This window comes from Leptidea sinapis, chromosome 12 (assembly GCF_905404315.1).
Source record: "Leptidea sinapis chromosome 12, ilLepSina1.1, whole genome shotgun sequence".
Classification (NCBI taxonomy): Eukaryota; Metazoa; Arthropoda; class Insecta; order Lepidoptera; family Pieridae; genus Leptidea; species Leptidea sinapis.
The window spans coordinates 12,420,662-12,445,796 of record NC_066276.1 but is presented as its reverse complement, the minus strand read 5'-3'; the positions used below and the strand labels follow the sequence as shown (position 1 = coordinate 12,445,796).

The window sequence follows — 25,135 nt, the reverse complement described above, 5'->3', positions numbered from 1 at the left end:
AGATAGTCCCTTATTAAAAGAAGACAAGTATCATTCCTGTTTAGTGATAAATGCTGTAGACATATTAATTCCCTCTACGAAAAATGCAGTACGCAAAATTATATTATTTAAAAAAGGTAACTACAATGCAATTAACGAATTTCTATCATCAACTGACTGGCCATCACTGCTTATTACCTGTAGTGTAGAGGATGCCGTTAACAACTTCTACACAGTAGTCAACAATGCCATACAACAATTTGTACCCCACGTAACTCTCTCTGCTACGAATAAATATCCCGTTTGGTATAGTCGTGAATTAATAAAACTCATTAAAGAAAAAGCTAAAGCACATTTTTATTGGAAAAAATATAACAATAAACTAGAATATGAAACGTTTTCCTATTTAAGAGCCAAAGTTAAATCGCTGCAACGTAGCGACTATAAATCATTTATAACATCAGAAAATAATATAAAGACATGCCCCAAAAGTATCTGGTCTTACGTTAAATCCAGAAGAAAAAATAACAGTAACTACCCTAAGCTGATGTTCGATGGAAATGATGAACTTTACTCGGAAAAGGAAATATGCTCCGCATTTAACAATTTTTTCTCTAGAAATTTTAATAATTCATCTAATGATCAATCAGTGCCTGGAAATATTGTTGCTCACAATCCACTACACACTATTCATACGAATGAAAATTTTATAATGAAACTACTCAAAAACATTGATACTACTAAAGGAGCAGGTAGTGATGGAATACCAGCGTTATTTTACGCCAAGTGTGCGAAGTGTATTGCGCAGCCTATTTCATGTCTGTTCAACCGATGTTTTCGTGAGGGTTACTTCCCGAAAATTTGGAAAACGACCCATATAGTACCTATTCACAAAAAGGGCACGAAGACATCCATTGAGAACTATCGCCCGATCTCAATACTTAATACACTTAGTAAACTGATGGAAAAAATAGCTCATCAATATTTTTATCGAACGTTGTATTGCATTATACCTGCACAACAACATGGATTTATAAAAGGTCGATCCACTAACACTAACCTAGCCATCTTCACTAACGACATATTGAAGGGTATGGATGGTGGCTCGCAGGTAGACGTGATCTACACGGACTTTGAGAAAGCCTTCGACCGACTAGACCACACCATCCTGCTACGAAAGTTACAGGAGCTAGGTATTTGCGGTGATCTCTTGAGATGGACCGAATCTTACCTGCGCAATCATTGCCAGGCAGTAGTAGTAGGTGGGCATCGTTCAGATTACACAGACAACCTTTCCGGCGTACCACAAGGCTCGGCGCTCTCACCTTTGCTATATGCCGCATACTTGTATGATGTAGGAAAATGCTTTCAATACGCAAAATTTCTTATGTACGCAGACGACACAAAAATCTATTTACGTATTAATAATCCAACTGACTGTCTTAAATTCCAAACTGACCTAAATAATTTGAACAATTACTATAAGACTAATAAAATAAAAATTAATGTAAGCAAATGCAAGTTTATTACTTTCACCAGAAAGAAAAACACCATCAACTTCAATTATAATATAGATAGCACGATCATTCAGCAAACTAACCTAATCCATGACCTAGGAGTTTTAATGGACATTAAAATGACATTCAATGAACACCTATCAGAAATAGTCACCAGGTCATACAAAAATTTGGGATTTATTCTGCGCGTCAGTAAACCTTTCTCAGACATAAAATGTATTAAAATACTATATTATGCTTACGTAAGAAGTATTCTTGAATATTGCAGCAATATATGGAACCCACGATACATAACACATGTCCAAGAAATTTAAAACATACAAGCAAAATTTTTAAAACATATCAACTATCGCGCACGACACAATTATGTCGACTACCCCGAATCTTGCAGGTTTCACAATATGATGACACTTGAGGACAGGCGCAAGGTTCTGGATCTCTCTTTCCTTCATAACATAGTTCATGGTAGGATCGACAGTACAGAGCTAACTGAACTATTCATACAATTACGAGTGCCGTCAGCTCGCACTAGACACACGCCTCTATTCCAAGTCCCGCTGAGTCATACTATTTATTATGAAAATTCGGTAATCTGTCGCACTCTATGCAACTATAATAAGCAATTCAACAGTACTGAACTTTTTAATAACAGTAAAGGCTGCTTTAAAAGGAGTGTTAGTAAAAATCTAAAGGAAGGTTAAATTTAGAGTAATTCGCAAACATACACACACACACACACACACATGCACACACACACACGCGCACTCTCACCAAACCCCACACGCACAAATAACATGTCTTTTTATAAATATTGTAAATCCGTTATTAGATGTAAGTCCTACAAAATAGTATTATTATAACCTAATTTAAGTTCTGTGGATTTTGTGATGTTTTAAATAAATAAATAAATAAATAAATAAATAAATAAATGACAACTACCTTCTAAATCATAACGGAGAAACACCAGGCCTTTACGGAGTTTGTTTTCTATTAAAAAAATATCTGTCATCAAAAGTAGAAGAAATAATTGGTATATCCGAAAGAATAGCAATCTTAAACATTAAATTACCAACATCAGTAAAAGATGAATAATGGACAATCGTACAAGTATATGCTCCCACTGAACCTACAAATAAAGAAGAACGTTTGAAAGTTGAAGAATTTTTCGAAAAATTACAATCGATCAACCATTATATGAAAAAGAACGTTACAGTTATGGGTGATTTTAATGGCAAAATAGGACAACGTAAGCCCTGCGAAGCGCAAATAATAGGCAATTCTAGTTATGGTATACGCAGTAAAAATGGTAATTAAATTATCAGTTATGCCTTACAAAATAAACTAACAATTCTCAACAGTCAATACAAAAGAAAACCTAATAAAAAATGGACCTGGGTGTCACCTAATGGAAATTATAAGAACGAAATTGATTTTATTATGACAAATAAAGCGAGATGTTTTTCTAATACACATGTTTTGAACAATTTTAATACCGACCATAGAATGGTAAGAGCTTCACTACAAATAGTACCAGCCAAAACGTCGAGAAGGAATTATAGAAACACCAAGCCAATGCCTATATCAGAGGATTACAAGAAACTACAAAATAATCTGTCCATAGCTTTAAACCAGGAAGACAAACACTATGAGGATATAGAAGAACAATATAATTCATTAATAACTAACCTAATAAGGGAAACAGTAAAATGTAAACCAGAAGCAAAGACTTTATCAGAAGAAAGTGAGAAATTGATAGGAAAACAGTTACTTTCAAAAAAGGATAAGGCCACTAAAACTAAAATTGCAGAATTAAGTAAAAAAATAAGATCTCAAATACGCAAAGATATAACTCAGAAAAGAAATAAAACTATACAAGATCACATTACCAAAACTGGAGGAGTAAGAAAAGCACTAAAAAAACTGATGAACAAAAAGGATTGGATGATTAATCTCAAGAATAAAACTAATAGAATAACTAGGAATAGGGAAGAAATAATAAGAACGTAACTATACAAAAGTTCTAGAAATTATCGAAACTTAGCGGAAAATGTAAAAGACAATAAATATGATGTTATTACAGAAAAAGATCCTCTACCGGAGATCCTTCTTAGTGAAACTGTTTCAGCTATCAAATCACAGAAAAACGACAAAGCACCAGGACTTGACCAAATATCAAATGAGATGCTCAAAGCCACCTTACCTTTAATAGCACCCAACCTCACTGAACTATTTAATCAAATCCTGAAAACTGAGAGCATTCCGGCAGACTGGACTAAATCAACTATAGTACTAATTTATAAAAAAGGTGACAAAAACGATATTGGAAACTATAGGCCGATAAGTTTGATGGCAAACATATGTAAAATTTTCTCCAAGATATTACTATCAAGGATCTCTAAGGTATTAGACGAGAACCAACCCAAAGAGCAGGCAGGCTTCAGGACAAAATTCTCGACTGTAGACCATATACACACGGTAAAACAAATATTAGAAAAATTTAAAGAGTACAACTGTGTATATTATCTAGGTTTTGTCGACTACAACAAAGCTTTTGACTCGCTAGAACATGATGCAATTTGGAACTCTCTTAAAGTTCATGGAAAAAAAATAAATATTTTAAAGAATATATATATAAATTGAATAAAGCCAGCAGCGAGTTCCCACTAGAAAGAGGAGTCAGACAGGGAGATCCTATATCTCCCAAACTATTCTCAGCAGTATTAGAAATGATATTCAGAAATCTTGAATGGGAAAGTGAGGGACTTAATATAAATGGGGAAAAACTAAACCATCTACGATTTGCGGACGATATAGTACTATTTTCTGAGTCTTCAAAGAAACTAGAGCATATGCTACAACAATAATTGTCAGAGGAAAGTTCTAAAGTAGGCCTCACAATGAACGTCAACAAAACTAAAATAATGACAAACTCTGATAGAAAAGAAATTAAAGTAGATGGTAAAACAATTGAATATGTAGACGAATACGTTTACCTGGGGCATTTATTATCAATCAAATACTGTATGACAAAAGAAATCGATAGAAGGGTCACGAACTCCTGGAAAAGATATTGGTCGCTCAGCGAAGTGATGAAGAACAAGCATATTCTCATTAAGGACAAAAGAAAGGTTTTTAATGCTTGCATACTACCATGTTTAACTTATGGATCACAAACATGCGCCCTAACCGAGAAAAATCTCACAACTCTAAAAACTTGCCAAAATTCTATGGAAAGAAGCGTTCTAGGTGTTAGATTGAGAGACAGAATGAAGCTGCAGGACATAAAAGAAAAAATAAAATTTAAAAATGTAAGCAAAATTATTAAACTGCAAAAATGGCGATGGACAGGCCATATGATCAGAGACAATTCTGGAAAATGGACGAAAAAAGTGACGGAGTGGTACCCCAGAAACGGAAAAAGAAAAAGAGGCAGGCAATCCAAAAGATGGGAGGACGACATCCTAAACTTGGTCGGAAGCATGTGGACTCGTCTAGCCAGAGAGAACGAATTGGAAAAATTTAGAGGAGGCCTATGTCGAGGGACACGCAGCAAGAAAAGTTTTTAATAATTAAGTTATGGAATATATTTAAATGTAATGTAGTTGCTGCAATAAAGGCTATTTTTATTTATTTAACATGTGGGGGACTTAGCTCCCATATCGATACGTACCTCTTGATCTATACAGGCTTATTAATACGATCAAGTAAGTTATATTTCATTTGTTATCTATGCAAACACCTAGATGTCGCCCTAACGACGTGTGTTCTTTTTGCATCGCGGTAGACTCAAGGTCAACGTGGCAAAAAGACTCAGGCGATTACCATCGGGCAGGCGCGCTTATTGCCGGCCCCGGTGTCACTCATGGGCGAGACCGTCAAATGGTCCCCGAAAGCTAAATACCTCGGCGTGACCATCGACAGGACCCTCTCGATGCGGCCCCATGTGAAGAACGTGGTCGCCCAGGCACGCGCCGCACGGAACGTTCTCCTCCCCGTGCTGGCATCCCACCTGCCTCTCCGTACGAAGTTGTGCGTATACAAGGCGTACGTTCGCACGCGACTCACCTACGCGTCCCCCGCCTGGTTCGCGCTGACAAACGAGACGGGGCGCAAGTCACTGCGAGCGCAGCAGTCGCTGGCGCTCCGCACCATCTCCGGAGCACCATGCTTCGTACGGAATCAGGTTATCTCCAGAGACCTGCGCATGGAGAGCCTTGACGACTTCGTTCGCCGCCTGAGCACCTCTAAGATCGCGCGCGCCGATGTAGCGCGATTCCAGCATTTGCGTGGCATCGCGCCATACCATCGACGACCGCCGGACATAAGAGGACTACCACGTGACCTAGTCTCCTAGGACACGACTGCTTCCTCGCCGCTGGCTGATGGGCGCTGACCGGTACACTACCGGTGGGCTTGACCTCGCTGAGCGGCGGGCGCAATCTAACCACGGACTTACTACCCTGCCGCAGTCCGCAGATCGCTCGCGATACCACGCGGGCTCGATCGCACTGCAGCAGGATACCACCGGATATGACACCATGGACCAACCGGTCCCACCCAGAGCCCCGCCTGTAGTTGCAGGCGGCGTTTATACCACTGAAAGGGGCCATCGCCCCGAACAGTTACCCTGAGGCCCGTGAGGGCCTACGTGGAAGACCCAGGTGTACTATTGAGTTTTTTGGTTGGTAGAAAAAATATACATGAAGTTCTCGGAATATATAGTTTCTTTTGTTCGGTACACGGACACACGACCACATTACGTTTAAAACACTTACAATATTGTCAAAAATATGTGCAGTGGGGGACCTAGCTTCCTTGCGTGTGTTGTTAAGCGTTAAAAATATTATTAAAACTGAATGTTCATTAAGTCAATGTTTTTTGTAGTAGACGCGTAAAACCAAAGTTAGATTCAGCTTGTATAATTGATGAAAAAATATTGGTAACATAACAGCAATTCTAAAAAAACGGAATTTTAACCAATGAGTAATTTTTAAAGTAATAGGAATACCTTTATTCCTTCACCTAAATGATTTGTGTATAATTTGTGTGCTTGGTATTTGGGTATTAACTAAATTATATTTAAAAGAAGCACAAAAAAATAAAAGCTAAAATAATTAAAAAAAGCCGTATTAAATTTAAAAACGACATAATATTTTGATGATCGCAATAACAAACGCAATGATATACTAAGATGAAAGTGCAAAGCGTTGCGCAAACGATCACGTTATTCCAAGTCGTCACCTCTTGACCGCGTCGAAGGATCCGGAAGCGAAGTCGACGACCCCCGCGGTGGGTCTGGCCACAAGCCCCACTGCTCCCATGCCGAGCCCCCTAAAGAATCCCTCGACCCCGTGCTCCTGCGCGCCCTCTATCGGTTTCGTGAACACGCCCGTCACGCCATCTACAAAGCCCTGTTCATACGTTGCATACGTTTCAATATTAATCATTTAGTTAACTGTGAAGATAATATACTTTCTTTTAATTACTTTATAGAGCTAGATCAATATATTAATATACATGTAAGACGCTCTTTGAAAATAGTTACTAATTAATTCAACAATATAAATCTGGTATAAACGGTATTGTATTATGAAGGACGTACCATAACGAGACCTTTCCCGCTCCTCGCTAAGCCTTCCTGTAGATTGGCGGGCGGCTTGTTTATATTATCTCTTCTTCTTCGCTGGTAATCCTGCCCAACAAATTGTATTCATTTAAAATACCATCTGGTATCAGCTGCATCCAAGGACAACCAAACGTAACCAATTATCTACAATGAGAATGGTCTCATTGGAAATGGTTCCAAACCAGATGCGCCATACAAAATAAAAATAGAACATTGTTTACTAAGGGGATTCCTACGAGGGAGCACTTTGTAGGCACAAGACGAAGTCGAGGGCCTCCATCCCGCATGGACCGCAATTTCTTACAGCTTTATTAGTAAATACATTGCAAAAAAATTAAATTTTAATCGCAATTTGCAAGTCTTTTTACAGCCGTATTTTTAATAGAATAATTTTGGAGTGGTAGTGCCGTCTGTTGCCGTATGTTGGGTCGTCTAACGGAAATACCACTCCCCCACTTGAAACCGGCGTGAAATAGCGGCTTGGCCGCTGTATTTAGTCCGCTGAGTGGGGGGTATCCAGAGGCCTACGGTTTTCCCGAACCGATACGACTTCGGGAACTTCAAGAAAAGAGTATACTCCCACCTTTAGGGCCAGCAACGCATTTCATGACACCTGTTGCGGATGTCCATGGGTGGTTGCCTCACCTCTCCCCATCCCGTGAGCCTCTTGCCCGCCCACTTTCTCTTGCAACATCGGAGGAATCGCAGGAGCGTTGCCAGCCTTTAAGGAAGGTGTACGCGCTTTTTTTGAAGGTACCCATGTTGTACCGTCCCGGAAACACAGCACAAAGAAGTTCACTCCACAGCTTCTTAGTACGTGGAAGAGAGCGCCTTGAAAATCGCACTGTGGAGGACCGCCACACATCAAGATGGTGGGGATAATATCCTAACTTGTGGCGTGTCGTACAAATGTGGAATTCGGCGGCAGGACTCATATGAAACAGTTCTTCGGAACACTACCCGTGATAAATGCGGTAGAGTACACACAATGAAGCGATGTCTCTACGCAACGCAAAGTGATCCAGCCGTTCGCAGAGCACTGGGTCCCCGACAATTAGAGCTGCCCCATTCGGCCCATGGCGCCGGTGATGGACATGGCGCCCGCCCCCCACCGTGTCACAACCATAACCTTGTCCAGTGAGAGCGCGGCCAGTCCGTGGCCCATAGCGCCCGCCCCCCACCGTGTCACAACCATTATCTTGTCCAATGAGAGCGCGGGCAGTCCGTGGCCCATGGCACCCGCCCCCCACCGTGTCACAACCATAACCTTGTCCAGTGAGAGCGCGGCCAGTCCGTGGCCCATGGCGCCCGCCCCCCACCGTGTCACAACCCTTATCTTGTCCATTGAGAGCGCGGCCAGTCCGTGGCCCATGGCACCCGGACCCACCGTGTCACAATCATTACCTTGTGTCCAGTGAGAGCGCGGCCAGTCCGTGGCCCATGGCGCCCGCCCCCCACCGTGTCACAATCATTATCTTGTCCAGTGAGAGCGCGGCCAGTCCGTGGCCCATGGCGCCCGCCCCCCACCGTGTCACAATCATTACCTTGTATCCAGTGAGAGCGCGGCCAGTCCGTGGCCCATGGCGCCCGCCCCCCACCGTGTCACAATCATTACCTAGTCCAGTGAGAGCGCGGCCAGTCCGTGGCCCATGGCGCCCACCCCCCACCGTGTCACAATCATTACCTTGTCCAGTGAGAGCGCGGCCAGTCCGTGGCCCGTGGCGCCCGCCCCCCACCGTGTCACAACCATTACCTTGTCCAGTGAGAGCGCGGCCAGTCCGTGGCCCATGGCGCCCGTGATCCTCGACACGGCGCCCGCCGCGCCGCCCACCGTGTGTCCCACCAGCGAGCGCACGCCCAGCATCAGACCCTCCGCGAACTCGCCCGGCCCTTGGATTGCGCCCTGTACAATCGTATACCCGGTAATATTTATGTGTAGTAATATCGATACCTCACTTCCAAAGAGCAACAATTCAGAAAACAAAATTAAAAAACTACTCGAGTTGTTGTAACTCCTACGGATCTCCACATTTCTGATTCAATCTCGCAGGGAAACTCCGAGCATAGCCCTCTCCATTGCCCTCTGAGCGACAATGAGCTTCCTCTTAAGGCTCACAGTTAACGACCACGTCTGCGTACGTAAGTCTTCACTAGCAACACGCACTGGTTGAAAACCTTCGTCTTCAGACACTATGGTATTTGGGACGAGAAGATTTTACGGAGCTTCCTGAACGCTGCCCATCCGAGTTGGATTCGACGAGTGACCTCTTTCGCAAAATTGGACCTGCCTAACTGGGTTGTTTGTCCGAGGTACCAGACGTACTCGTTGAGAATTTCGAGAGTACAGTTCCCAATTGTTATAGGAGTAGGTGCGACATGGACATTTAACATTATCTTCGTCTTGTCCATATTCATTTTAAGACCTACTCCTTAGGAAGCTGTATTGAGGCCATCGAGCACATGGCTTAAGCCTTTCATGGTCTCTGCCATGATTACGATATCGTCTGCGAATCGAAGGTGAGTGATGTATTCGCTGTTGATGATTCCAGTCCAGAAGCTTAAAGACATCCTCCAACGCAGCGTTGAACAGCAGTCTGACTCACCGGTGCAGTCTGATAGGCTTTGAAATCTGTACTGGAGACCGACTAACATGGTGGCGTTTCCATACGCTTCGCTATATCGGTAATCAATATGGCACCTCTGGAGCGACTGAAATACCGCCCAGGTCTCGATCGAATCAAAGGCTTTCTCATAGTCCACGAACACCAAGCATAGCGGCTAGTAATACTCCTCTTCTGTATATCTTCTGCCGCAGCGTATATACGTGATCTATGGTGTTAAAGCCTTTTCAGAATCTGGCTTGTTTGGGAGGCTGGAAGTCGTCAAGCTTGCGCACGAGACTATTCGTGATAACCCTAGAAAACAGCTTATATACATGGCTCAGGAGTGATATGGCCCTATAGTTCTTCAAAAGCATTTTATCGTCCTTTTTGAAGAACAGCACAACTATACTTCTTATACGCAGTCACCGAGGCATTCGAATCGGTTTTGCAATTTGAGTTGAAAGTATTCGAGGTTCTTGATCTGGGTCGGAGCGTAGACTTTACCAGTCGAGAGCACTCCAGTTTTGGATTGATATTAAATGTGCCTCTTACTATGCGGTGATCTCAGTTTTCACTGAGTTGATCACGGAGACATCATTGAATATATGGCTTTTGGTCGACATAATAAAAAAAAAGTTTATTAAGGCTCCAGAATTTAGAACTGGACACAATAAATACATTAATTACCAATTATAATTAGACAAACATAAAATAAAAACTCTTGACAAATTCAATATAACCATATTATATAAAATCATAAGTTATGTCATTGATGCCCCTGCGATATTACAGAAGATAACATTAAGGATACCTCGTATATATGAACGTGACAGTAAAGAAAAACCTTTATTCTCAATTCCGATCAGTAGAACTTGTTTTACCCACAATAGTTTCATAAGACGTGCATGTTGACTTTATAATAACTGCTTTAATCATATTGATATATTTTGTAACTCCATAAATAATTTCAAAACAAACCTTAAAATGAAAAACACGAGTGATAAGTTTAAATAAGTTACATACTTTCCTGTAAGATATCTATATTTTATATACTTTATAAAATTCGTCTTTTTAGATGTATGATTTATGTATACAAATGCGCCATAACCAGTATATAACACAGGGAACTGAAGGTTTAAAATAGTAGTAGGAACCTGTTTGTTCCTTATATAAATAAATAAATAAAAAAAATGAAGTCGATCTCATTTTTGGTGGCACCATCGGGGCTGTTAATCAGGCCAGTCTGGCTGTAGTCGACAAAAGCGATATATAGATATCGCTTTTGTCGACTACGCTAAAGCATTTAACACGATTTCCCAAGACTCTATTTGGGAAGCTCTGTATAAATGTCACATAAACGAAAAGTATATACGAGTGCTAAAGAGCATCTATAAGGGAAGCGTAAGCCAAGTCAAACTAGAGACACGAGGCCCAGATATACCGATTTGCAGAGGAGTGCGACAAGGAGACCCCTATCACCCAAGTTATTCATAATGGTAATGGTAAAATCTCAACTGGCAGTGGGAAGGGATGAAAATCAATCGAAATCGACTTACTCACCTCAGATTCACGGATGACATTTTTTTATATGCAGAAACAAGTAAGGGCTTAGATACTTTGAACACAAAAAGCGAAGAAGTGGGTCTTAAAATGAATGAAACTAAAACCAAAGTATTGACAAACAGCCACACAAACATAATCAACTTGAACGGAAAGCCGCTTGAATATGTCAAAAAATACATATACTTAAAAGGCATAAAAGGCATTTATTTTCTCAAAATTGATTCCTTTAGAATTCTTTTTGATGTCATTTCTTATACTATTACCGCTTTGGAAACAACTGGCGCTCTGAGAGAGAAGAAGCGGCGCAAGAAACTCTCCCAGCATTCTTTTTTTTGCGCTCTTTTCAATAAAAATATACAATATTGTACAGTCGCTATACAATAATCACAATCTAGTCCCAGGCTGACGGATCATTTAGATATTCAGCAGTGGAGTAATAGGATTTACGACAGAGCCATTTTTTTATAAAACATTTAAATTTATTCATAGATAATGCCTGAACAGTGGCTGGGACTTTATTGTAGAAGTGTATACATTTACCCTTAAAGCTATTATGTATCTTATGAAGCTTAGGTAAGCAATTATCATTCGAAGACAAAAACGAAGAACAAGAGGTCGAGCGCCGTATTAACATGAGCTGGAAAAAGTTCTGGTCCATGAAGGAAATCCTAAAAGGAGAATTTCCCCTCCACCTAAAGAAAACCGCCTTGGAAAAACACAGGTAGTGTTTTACCTACTCTCACATACGGATGCCAAATGTGGACGTATAATAAAAAAATTAAAACTAAACTTGTCTCATGCTAGAAAGCAATGGAAAGGAGCGTAATAAGAATAAAAAGAATACATAAAGTAAAAAGTGAAGGGATAATACGAAAAACAAAGGTTGTAGATGCCTTACATTACGCTCGAGTAGTGAAACGAGTAATGAACGCACCTCCATTCATGTTTCATTTGACAGGAGCACAGAGTACATTTTTTAATTCGTTCTTGCGAACAGGCTATAGACAGGGGCCTTACTCCCTTGTCTTTAGTATTTTGATTTTCGGTATTTATTTTCAGTATTTTGTTTAACAAAAAAGTTCAATTAAGTATTCTCATCTCATCTTTCATAAATTCCATTTTCCTTGTCTGTATGTTTTCAATATTTTTTAAAGGTTAGTATCTAGCTATCTAGTTTAGGTTGAAATGTTACCTCATGGTACGAATGAATGAACGAACTAAAAGAGTTTGCGATAGCTTGAATGACGTCGTGGTATGAAATAGCAAAGCAGTTCATTTTAGGTCATCAACTGAATACAATATAGTATAGTATATAGTTGTATAGGGCAGTAACCTGGAACGGTTCATAGAACAGATCCTCGACGCCCTTCTTGAGGCCGATGACCAGGCCGTAGGGGTTGCCGATGACATCCAGCCCCAACACCAGTACGTACAGCTGCTTCAGCGCCTGGCCCGTGTAGTGGCTCTGCACTTGGCTGATCAGCTCCTTCTGGGACAGGAACTCGTAGTTGCGCTCGTAGTACGACAACCTGGTCACAATGGATATGACACTGAGGGACGAGACGAGCAGGACTTTCAGCTATTAGTAATTGATCCGCCTTGCCCATTACAAAGCAGTGCCGCTCAGGATTCTGGCAAAACCCAGAAATACTGAGTGGCACTACAATTGCGCTCGTTACCATGTGACATACCATGGATCTAATCGTCAAAATAGATAATAATTTATATTCCGGGGTGGGTAAGTCCCTATCCTGTGTTTTACAACTCGCAACCATTTCATATATGCTCTTTAATACATTACCTGGCCTTTTTCCATTGCATCCCCCTATCTTATCATGCAATTTACGACTTTTCTGAAACTTCAGACCAAATTCACTATGAAGTTGTTAAAATCGGCTTATTAACATGAGCGCTTTCCACTGTGTTTCAAATGAATTACTGGACCATTCATCCGTGCTTAAAAATTTTTGTAAACCTATTCATGATGATGTATGATGAATGAAATTAAATGATCTGCTCATGAAGAATCATTAAAGTTATTAAGTTCATAGAGGACAGTAAGGTTCACTCACTTGAACACCACATCGTTCATGTCGGTGAGCGTCACGCCGATGCTCTGCAGCACGGTGCCCACGAAGGTCGGCAGCTGGGAGGCGCTGCCCAGGGAGAATGACACGTGCACCTGGAACATACACGGTCACAGGGGCTCTGGTGATGTGGCTTCCGTTAATAACGTTAGATATTCATTTAAATCATCTTTAAATTATTCACAAATACATAATTATGAATGTATTAGGTGTCCTTATTTTTATCTAATCTAAATTTCCAATAACATTTTTGAATCTATACCTTAATGAGGTTCTATTATACGTGGAGCATACTTTTAGTACAATTCTAACATTTTAAGATTTAACCCTATTGAACAATTACTTTTACAGCTAAGAAATTGCTATTGCAACACAAAAGGAATCACAAGAACGTAGCCGGCTCTCTGAAACACCCCGAGTACCTTGAGAGGCGACAGGTGAAGGTTGTCGTAGAAGTTCTTGACGTCGGACACGGCGCCCAGGGCGGCCAGGGCTGCGAGCGGCCGGCCCGCACTCTCCAGGTCTCCTTGGAAGGCCTCCAGCTGGAAGATCAATGACGTGTTACTATCGTGTAGGTAACCTGCTCGACGGAACGACACGAATGGGGCCACACTGTGGTGCCTGCCTCCTTGACTTTTTTTTTTAGTCACATGGATCGAGCTGATACTGGGGTGCGCCAGACCAGAGATGACAGCAATACTCTATGTGTGCCCGGACCTGCGCTTTGTAGAGCGCTAGAATGTGGGCCGGCTTGAAGTATTGCCGTGCTCTATTGATGACGCCCAGCTTCTTCGAAGCCAATTTGACAAATGAGCAGCGACACATAATTCATCCATCCATTATTTTTTTATATGAACTCCTCTTATTATATTCATTTTAAAGCGTATGAGTAGTGAATATTTCACATGTACAAAAGTAGAGAAACACTGAAGTAATATTTTCAAAATAAATCGTTTCGCAGAAACAATACAATATATAGAATTTCCTTTAACAGGTACCGTGCATCTTAGGTACAGTATCTCAACATTTTAGATCGAAGGTTTCAAAATAATAATATGTCTAACGACCCATATTTATAATAAAAATCACACGAATATTAATCCTCATTCTACATTCAACAAACGCTTGTATTTATTTTGAAAAGTATTTTGAAGATCAGTTCATTTTTAGTCTATTAAAAACTTTTCCAAATAAATTTATTACAAGATATGTTTGAATTGCATTGGTTGTGCGGTGTGTGTATGTGTGGATGTGACGGTGTGGGTGTATGTGTGTGTGTGTCACCGACCGCCTCCTGCTCCGTGGGCGAGTGCTGCGGGAACATGCCCATGAGCGCGTTGACCAGCCCCATGTCCAGCTTCACGTGGAACTCCTGCACCAGCAGCTTGTAGTACTTGTACTGGCGCACGCTGCTGTGCTCCATTATACGCTCCACTATCGACACCTCGATGAACGGCCTCATACCTTAACAGAAACAGATGTGGTGGATACTATCACATACTATGCTACAAATGTTGCTTTCCGTATTTCAACAAAACTTTATTGTACCAGTAAGCTGTAATGTACTCCGACACCCGTGGGTGACCAATCATCGTGGCACGCCTCATACATTCATTAAACACTTAACATAGCGACAAAACATCAAGCGACAATTTATTGAATTAGGCGTTACTTTGCGGAAATCCATAATTATACAAATGATTTAAGTTTTCTTTAGTGTTAATTCCGGCAATATTTGTATTTAAAACAATTCGACACGTGTTTCGCCTCTACACGAAACTGGCCAGTCTCGTGCCAGATTTTGGCGAGACAACAAGTCCTGAGGATACCTCGAGTAGAGGCGAAACACGTGTCGAATTGTTTTAAAAACAAATATTGACGGAATGAACTCTAAAGAAAACTTAAATCATTTGTATAATCAAGCGACAAGCTGACAATTATTTATTTAACATGGTTTCCTTAAGAATTTTATGTCTTTTAACCGACTTCGACCGACCGAAAGGAGGAGGTTCTCAATTCGATCAGTATTTTTTTTATATATGTAGACCGATTACGCTGAGATATGATCCGATTTCCATACTATTCTTCAGTTCGATGCGGAATAGAAGCCATTTGGTCCCATAAATATTTTACATAATTTAGCCTAGTAGTTTTCATATTATGAACATTTTTATGAAAATGTTTGTCTATATGTATGATATAATTGTTTTCTGTGTACGGCTTTTTTAAGGAGTTTTCATTCAGGTTGATTATATATTATTATTAACTGACACTCAAAAGTAAAAAGTAAAAAAATACGTTTTAAAAAGCCGACTTTAAAAACTGAAAAGTATAAAATAACAAAAAATTTAATGTAATACACCTCTTATGCAAACCATTACGATTAATAAAATACTATTATTTGTATGTGCTACATATTAATAGTTTTGATGTCAGTGCCAAGCCAAATGTAATATTAGGTACCGTTGACTTTGGGCGGGATAGCTTCGTCTAGAGCAAAACAACCCAAGCGGCAGACACGCGCGGCCAGACATCCTTAATAATTACAGTAAGTAAGCTGTTAATACTATTAACTTTTATTTTTTTTAAGGCTTGGCACCGACAACCCTATCAAAAGGTAGCACATTTATATATATAAATCGTCACTGGAAAGACAAAAAGCGCCAAAAATGCATTTTACATGAGAGTGATTCAAACTTTTATTTATGTTCAACCTGGCATATCATTTTTATCTTGTATTCCAATTTAAATATTCTAAAGGCGAAAAATATTTATTAAATTAGTATCTATGTTTTTAAATAGACAAATTGCCTATAATTATAGTACTTCCGAAGATAGTGTCGCTTTAGCATTAATGCTCTGACCTCTTCGTAAGCCAAAAACACTTATCTCCATAAACGTATTCGTATACAGTTAAGCATAGATATTAATCACTAACATCCATTGCAATTTAGGAACGGATAAACGACTAACATAATGAATAATACAGTTTTAGTCAGCCAGAATAATACAATTTTAGTCATTATAACTTAAAAGTAGTCATTGAGTTTAATTTAATCACGAATTTAACTAATGTTACATAGTACAGGGTAGCGTAGGGAGTTGGGACGCATAGCGTTCACAAATAAAATTTAAACAATTTGTTATGTTTTTAAAGTGGTTACCCTCACTTCTAGGATTACTACACAAATAAAATTTGAAAAACAAAATTTTATGAACGATGTGGAACTCGAACCCACGATCTCTGGCGTTCCGTGCCAGGGCTCTTCCAACTGAGCTAACCGTTGGAGTGACGTATCGTCATAAAATCTTGTATACTTTGTTCAACTCTCAGGTTGTGCTAGTACTTTTGCCCCTTCTAGTGACGATATATATATATATATTATAAAACATAAAAATAATATTTTTTTGACTCTTTAGTACTGCCATCATGGCCACATTAGCAATTTCATGTAAAGACTTAAGACGCAGTGCGATATGATTGGAATGTTACACTACGCCGTAGATAATTTGTAATGTGCTTTAAAAGCATATAAAGGCAGTAACTAGATTACCAATAATGTTGGTATCGCATAAATCATTTCACATTTTCGATTAGTACTATACGGTGGTAATATGGTACTCTACGTTATTAATTGAAAAGTTTCCAAAGGATAACGAAAAAATATGGTACATATGGTAAATATGCGTAAAAGAAATGTTACGTAAGAAAAAAGAAATGTTACGTAAAAAAGTACGGTCACAACTTCTTTGTTATTTACCTGATTTTTCGTATACAAGATTCATTCTTGAGTTGTTAACAATACGGTCAAACATTTTACAATAAAAAAAGATAACGTCAATAAAGTAAAATAAATTGTCGTGTTTCATGTTGTACATTTTAAATCACTCATGTACTAATTAATATACTGTAAGGTAAATGTTACTATCGCTGCCATGTCTGCTGATCTTTCGTTGGCGCCCCGTGATTTAGTTAACTCATGGTCTATTATAGTCTATAGTAATTAACACAAATTAACAAAGGATGCATGTTGTTACCTAGAGATGCATTTTTGGGTGAAGAATTTAAACAATCATAAAAAATTCTTGCTCTTACCACTAGGATCTTCACTGGCAACAGACTTGGGAGGTGGTACTGGAGCGAGGACCACTGGGAAGGTGGGCAAGGGTAGTTGCTGGTCGATCTGAAGTCGGTGAAGTCTTGCGTGCAGTCGCCGCGAGTGATCCGACAGGCCGTAGCTAGCCCAGAGCCCGGCTTCCTGCGTGCGACGCAGCAGCCGAGGTGACGGTTTCAGGATCCGCATCTCTTCAAAGTCCACCTGTGTTTAAAGATGAAAAGTTTCTTCTAATTCTGTGTTTTTGAAATGCGGTTTGGATGGACCAAAATGGGCTTGAGACAGTCATTAGGTTGGTGATGTAATCGGGATAGATGGATCATTATATGATGGACTCGTACTCGGATTACAATATAGCCATCGTCATGGCTTAGGAGCAGGTCGGTCATCAGCTCGGGACCAAACAAAACAGAAACAAGACAACGTTCAATGTAGCTTCGATTCGACAAACATTATGAATACATTCAATTTTGAACACACAGTCTCATAAGATATACGATCCTGCTATTACGTATATTAAGAGAGATTATCATGAAAGGAATAATTCATCAGCAGTAATCTATAGTTTAAAGTGGCTATCGCTATTATGGTATAAATTACCATTTGTTTTGAAGGTACTAAACATGTTTTTTTAATATATTTATTTATAACATTACAAATTTATATGATTATATAACAACAAACCAAAAATCACGAATATTTGTCCGGATAAGCTTAGTTCGTATTGATAAATAGAATTAAGAATAGAAAGTTAGCGAAACACTTAATAAAGTACACAAAGTGTAAAAACAGCATGATTAAATGAGGATCGCGATCAACCGGTCATTCGGCCGGTTGGCTCGGCCGGTGGCTGTGAATTAATATAAATAAATAAATACATACAAATATGCGATAAGTCACCCACAGCTGAACTATATAAAGTTATTATTCAAACAATACGAAACACGATTAAATCAGTTTGGAAAATTCAGCTATAATTTCAACAACTTCGGCGTATAATGTTCCCTATCAATTATAAAAATATTTATTTACCTCAATTTTATCATCAATATTCACCCGCGGCGACACCTCAATGTCGCTTTCGACAGTTTTCATCGCCAGGTACTTTTGATAGGCCTCTTCGAGTTGTATCACTTTTTGTGTATCGATCTTTTTGTATCTCCGCGCACCGATCTTACATTGCTCCCAAATTATCCCCGAACTGAAATTGTATTAGTTTTCATATATAACTGATTAGCTTTCATTAGCCCATAAACGCATAAACGCTGGTGTCCCACAAGGCTGCGTGCTATGCCCTACACTGTTTCTTAGTATTTACTCTAGAGGATAAGACATAAATAAACAGGAACACAGTGTGGCTTTACTCTTTAATAACCGCATTAGTAACAACATAAGAACCATCAACTCAGTCTGAGACAGAATCTTTTATATGATAATGCAAGTGTCCAAAATAATCACTCTGAAGGTTATCCACCAGCACAAGCGCAGATTTAGAAGTTGAACGAGTCTATGAAGACATTAGTACTTGTCTGAGAGATCAGAAGACCACGTACACAATAATCACTGGTGACTTCAATGCCAAAATAGGTGTTAAGCAGGATGACTCTGAATCTAAATCCGTGATGGGTAATTTTGGCAGTAGAAATCCCAGAGGAACTAACTTTCAAGAACAGCAAAAAATATTTCACATGATTTCATTCTTCAAGAAAAGACGTAACAGAAAGTGGACGTGGTTATCTCCGGGAGCAAGAATCAGGAACGAAATAGACCTTATGTTTATCAAGAACAAATGTATAGCAAAGGATGTCTACGTCCTAAATAACTTTTATACAGGAAGTGACCATCGTCTTATCCGTGCAGTGGTACATATCAATGCAAAATTGGAAAGGTACACGTCAGTTAGAAGAAAAAAGATCATTCTATCGACGCTGAGACTTCTGATATTAATAAACTTCTTGATCATGTAAGCAGTTCACTCTGTAAGGCGGCTAAATATGTTGCATCAAAGAATGCGACCGGTCGAATACACAAGCTACAAAGTGAAACAAAGGCACTATAAAAAAGGAGAACCCTAATCAATCAAGGGAAAAACCACACTGCCGAGTTTAACTTGTAAAAAGTTTGTAGGGAAACATGACAGCATATTGAGAGGGATATTGATGCATACCGTGAAAGAACCATGTAAAACATAATTAGGAAGCATAAAGGTAACCAACCCGAATAGTGGTTGGTTCTGAAGACGTACCGGAGATAACAAAAGCTGAAATACGGGCCGCAATATTCAAGATGTCAAATGGCAAGGCACCTGGTGAAGATGCAATACCGCACAAGGAAGTTCACAGCTCTGTATATGTGAGCTGAGCTAACGTACCTGGAGATGCTGATGTAGAGGATCTCGGTGAGGTTGGTGTCGTTGACGAGCGACAGACCCAACGAGTGCACGGCCAGCACCAGCTCGGTGCGCACGGGCTCCGCCTCGCCCAGGGTGTGTGCGCCACGTGCCAGGAGCCCGTCCTCCGTGATGAGCAGCACGCGCTGCATGCCGTCCAGGAACGACACCCACCACACGCGGTCCACCTCCGTGATCCTGATCGAGCAACAGTATAACGTATAAATGGTGTAGAAACATGGCTTTATTGGTGGAGGTAGGTAAGGTATGAGTTACTTTGCCAATTAGGATGAAACAACTCCACCGTGCCGTTTTAATAAGCGGATTACCGAATTCGCTTGGTGGCTTCAAACATTTGTCTGTTTCTTTTCTTATCTTTTTTTTAACTTTACTTTTTTGGACCATATTTGTTCTTTTTGAGCATCGGAAATCAAACTTCTTAGTCAAGAAACCTAACACGTGATGAACGTCCTGTATTATTATAATTATTATTGTAAACCTTCGTTACAACGGAGAAATCCATACAGTAACACCCTACTGGTGTACAGGTATTGATATTTCTAATAATAATTAATATTAACAAAATTTTTATGGAAATAAAGTCACACAGTTACTGCAAATCTGTATTGTTGTTAAACAATTATTAATTATATTGGACACTTGGCCATTCAATTGTTAGTATTGGAGATTCATTTATTAATGAAGTTGCCATCTATACAGTCCATAGAATATAATGTAAGTGTTGCGGCTCAACAGGGATGGCCATCTTTACTTGAGGACAACGTTGGATCCAACTCTGCTCAGCATATTATGAACCCTAATTTCTCCCTGTAAGCTTGGATTTTATTGAATCAAATTAAAACTAATTACTTACAAAAAGTCTCCAATGTCATCTTTTCTCAAATCGTTTTCAATTTCTCTCTTTCTGAAGGCTTCAAATATTAAGATTCTTGGACCAGCAGGATTCTCCCATGTATACAACATTTTGTGCATTGGCGGCAAATTTCTGTAACGACAATATGTACTTTTTTCACTTTCTCTGCAAGCACTAAGGGACCATAAAAATTAAATCTTTTAATTTTTGGTTATGATTTTTGTATTCTTCAAATTCTTAATAGCTGATCAGCTGATAAATGAATGTTGATGCTCTCACCTTACATTGACGCTCTCCTTCTCGTACACGTGCAGCGTGTGCGGCGTGCAGTTGACGACGAGTGCAGGCGCGTGTCCTTCGCGGTACTGTCGCACCGTAATGTACGTGCCGCCCTCGCTCAGTTGAACTTCTACGTGCAAGCCGCCGTACTGTACCCAATGTCAATAATTTACTATAACTAAGTGTAAAAATATTACTAATAGTTTATTTTTATTAGTGTAAGAAAATATTATATTATATATCGAAATCCTTAGGTTTTATCTTACGTATGTCTTCAGAATTTAATTCCATTATAGCCATAAAAATATTATACTGTGCATATGTTAGAAGTCACTTAGAATACGCCTCACAAGTGTGGAACCCCGTCTACAATATATACATTAGACGTATTGAAGCGTTACAAATACGGTTTCTGCGTCATCTTCAATTTAAAATAAAAGCATATCTTCCGAACTACAATAAGTGCTGTCAAAAATTCCATATTCTACCATTGGAAGAGAGGAGACGTATAGCCGATCTCATTTACTTAATGAATATAGCGAGGGGTTTGGTCGACTGTCCTGAACTGCTCGCGCGCATTCGTTTTCAGGTTCCGTTTGCCTCACTCCGGAGACCATGCTGCCTGCAAGTTCCCGGAGCTAGAACTAATTATAGACAAAATAGTTATCTACTGCGGGCTGGTCGGTCTTTCAACAAGGCAGGTAAAACAGCTCCTTGCCGAGAACTTTTTCAATCAGGTGTAATTGTAAATTTGAGTAATTTTGTTATTTTTTTTTTGTCTCTTTCATTTTATATAATTTTCTTATTTGTTGTCCACTTAACTCTTACATCGTATATCGATTCCTATCTATGAAAACTTTTAATTGTCCTTCTGTAATTATGTATGTAACTTATATTTTTTAACCTAGCTGTAAGTTTTCCAAAAAATGTAAAATAAATAAATAAAATAAAATAAAATATATTATTGACTGACATTCCAGTTTCTATCACAAGCACTCTTGTCTCCTCCACCAGTGCTGCTGAGTCACTTCTTCTGGAATATGTTAGAAAATGTCAACAAACTTTCAATATTAATTTTGTTGGCCCTGGAGAAATAATTAAAACTTTTAAGTCTCTAGACATGAAAAAAACTGCTGATGTATGGGGCATTTCTGTTAAAATAATAAGTTCAATAATTGATGTCTTAGCACCATATTTTGCAATAGTCTTTAATAATTGTAGTAATCGTGGCGTGTTTCCTGACCTTCCGAAACATACTAAAATTACACCAATATTTAAGTCGGGATACTCTTCTGACCCAAATAAATATCGTCCTGTGTCGGTTTTGCCAACCCTTAGTAAAATTTTTGCAAAAATAATTCTAAGCCAAGCTTACTTAGTTTACTTTCATAAGTTACTTTATTTTAAACAATTTGGCTTCACTAGGGGACGTTCAATAACGGATGCAGGTGTTGAGCTAATCAAGAATATTTTTGATGCCTGGGAGGAATCGCAGAATGTAATTGGCATCTTCTGTGATTTGTCTAAGGATTTTGATTGTGTTAACTTATTAACATTCAACGCTGGTCATGAAGCTATGTCACTATGACGTAAAGGAACTGCGCTCGATCTTCTGACTTCATATCTAAACAATAGAATTCAGAAGGTCGACTTGAATAGCAGATCTCCTGGGACTCCTCTCAGTATGGGGGTACCACATGGGTCTATTCTTGGACCGTTCCTTTTCCTTATCTATATAAATGATCTTCCTAATAGAGAAAAAAACATAAGGTAGTATTGTTTGCGGACGACACTTCACAGACTTTCAAAGTGAAAAGAAACCATGACGAAATGAAAGATCTGACATCTTGTACTGGTTTAGCGCTAATAACCTATTGGTAAATAGCAAGAAAACTAAATATATTAAATTTACCGTACCAAATGTTAAAAATTTAGATACAAGTGTTTTGATCAAGGGAGGGGTGATAAAAACCGGTGGAATCTGCTATATTTCTTGGCATAACTCTAGATTCCAAATTACAATGGGGCCCCCATATTGAAGGATTTGCCAACAGACTTAGTTCTGCAGAATACGCGGTTAAAAAGATTAGACAATTAACTGACATAGATACGGCGCGACTAGTATACTTTAGTTATTTCCATAGTATTATTTATTTATTTCCTATGTCCTATGGTCCATTGCTATGGGGCAACGTTGCCGATATTAATACAATATTTGTGCTGCAGAAGAGGGCTATTCGCACTATTTATAACATAGGTCCTAAAGAATCATTAAGAGCAAAATGCAAAGAAATTAACATCTTGACTGTTTCTTCTCAATGTATTCTTGATAATGTAATGTATGTTCATAGGTACATAAGTGAATTTGCTAGAAACTGTCATAACCAAAATGTTAACACCAGGAACAGACATAAACTTATAATGTCTACTACTAGGCTAAGTCGAGTTAGAAAGTCTTTTGTGGGGCGATGTATATGCTTTACAACAAGATCAAGGTAAATGTTTAAAACAAAAGTACAATTGTACAATTTTACTTTGTAAACATAATTTTTCGATGAAAAAAAAGCCCGCTGAGTTTGGCGCGCCCATTCTTCCCAGGTCCGAGGCATTCGTTTTGAAATGGGTAGTTTTTGACTTTCAATATGTGATGTCACATCCTATTTTGAATAAAAATATGTGAATTTGATATTGAATACTTTTTCTACAGAAGCCCTCTGAGGCCAACTATCTCTGTTGGGATATCTCATCCTCCCAGGTGCTGCCTCCATTTCGAATGGGGCGCACTGCATTCGCTCAGGATGCGCGATTTCAGCATTGATTTTGAGAATTTCTATCCCTCGGTACTTTCCCATTACATTCCCACTGATTCAGGGCTGTAACAGGATAGATTTTTCCCGATGCAACTATACCGCTCAGTCCGTAAGGTCCAATAGTAGAGTATTTGTGCACCTTCCTTATACCAAGCCATACTATGACGTTTAAAGGCAGGTGAAGGTGCCTAACATCAATAAGTTCATCTGCTTGATTTGCCACTTGCTCTTATAATTTCTTTAACCAGATAGTTCTTAATGAATTTATACTTAAACTAGCTGAACCGACAGACGTTGTTCTGTACCAATGTACCAATATCCACCGAAACGGCTGCACCGACTTGTATGAAATTTCGTATATAGGTATATAGGCTATAATTTATAAAGATCTAGTGTGAATTATTCAAAATATAATGTAAGTGTCGTGTAAGTAGGAAAAAAACTTGCCGTCTGCAAGCTAATCATGCCTGCGTCAGAAAAATTTGTAGGAAATACAAATATACATATTATAATGTATGATGGAAATGTTTATCTTAAATAGCAAAAAAGCCCGCGACAGCATATCTACCTTTTATGTTTAAGTAAAAAGAACAATAAGTACAAAGAAAGTATTAATTTATATAACAAATAGATCAAAGAATGTTTTTCCCAATCTGGTATTTAAAGAAAATAATCTCTGTCTATACTACATCATTAGGACAAATATTTGAATAGTTATGACGATGACGATAAACAACTGAGTGCGTTACATTATGTTGCAGTCCGGTGGCAGGTTAGTGACGGACGGGCGCGCAGGCGGTTGTATTTTCAATTACAATCAACAAATCGCAGGGACAACCCTTAAAGGTAACAGGCACAAATTGGGCCACGCTACGTTTTTCCCACGGTCAGCACTGCCACGTGGCTTGCTCGCGCGATTGTAAATCGCAAAATTTGAATTTTATGTTGACCGAAATAAATCGTTTAACATAGTTTATAGGAGTATATTTCAGTAGCTAATTGTAACTTTTGCATTACCATCAATCATCATAATATGCATTCGTACCTATCTATCATTTCAAGCTATACCTATAGGACTTGAAGTGTTGCCAGAGAATGAGATAAACTGTTTTTTACCCTAAAACATCCCCCCTTTTCCACTTCCCGAACTCAGATCGCCCGTAATTTATTTTTCCTTTCATTTTTGTTATATTCTCTTCCTTTTCCAATGGGTTTCATCCTACTATTATTTTTTAAGTTTTCAATAATTATCGACCCTGGTCTATTATATACAGGGTGTCCCGTAATCAGTGG

General features: G+C 39.1%; 1 protein-coding gene across 27 annotated transcripts in view; it reads right to left on the bottom strand.

Moving 5' to 3' along the window:
- LOC126967068 (intermembrane lipid transfer protein Vps13) overlaps positions 1-25,135 on the bottom strand; it is a 122,224-nt gene that overhangs the window by 12,678 nt on the left and 84,411 nt on the right. For all 27 annotated transcript variants that reach the window (XM_050811401.1, XM_050811403.1, XM_050811402.1 and 24 more), the window contains 12 exons: positions 21,033-21,181; positions 20,754-20,885; positions 19,862-20,077; positions 18,523-18,691; positions 17,472-17,694; positions 14,664-14,839; positions 13,798-13,917; positions 13,361-13,470; positions 12,622-12,817; positions 8,876-9,025; positions 7,099-7,188; positions 6,738-6,907 (listed from right to left, as the gene is read on the bottom strand). In XM_050811401.1, coding sequence (XP_050667358.1) covers positions 6,738-6,907; positions 7,099-7,188; positions 8,876-9,025; positions 12,622-12,817; positions 13,361-13,470; positions 13,798-13,917; positions 14,664-14,839; positions 17,472-17,694; positions 18,523-18,691; positions 19,862-20,077; positions 20,754-20,885; positions 21,033-21,181 — 1,901 coding nt within the window. The remainder of the gene's footprint in view (positions 1-6,737; positions 6,908-7,098; positions 7,189-8,875; positions 9,026-12,621; positions 12,818-13,360; positions 13,471-13,797; positions 13,918-14,663; positions 14,840-17,471; positions 17,695-18,522; positions 18,692-19,861; positions 20,078-20,753; positions 20,886-21,032; positions 21,182-25,135) is intronic.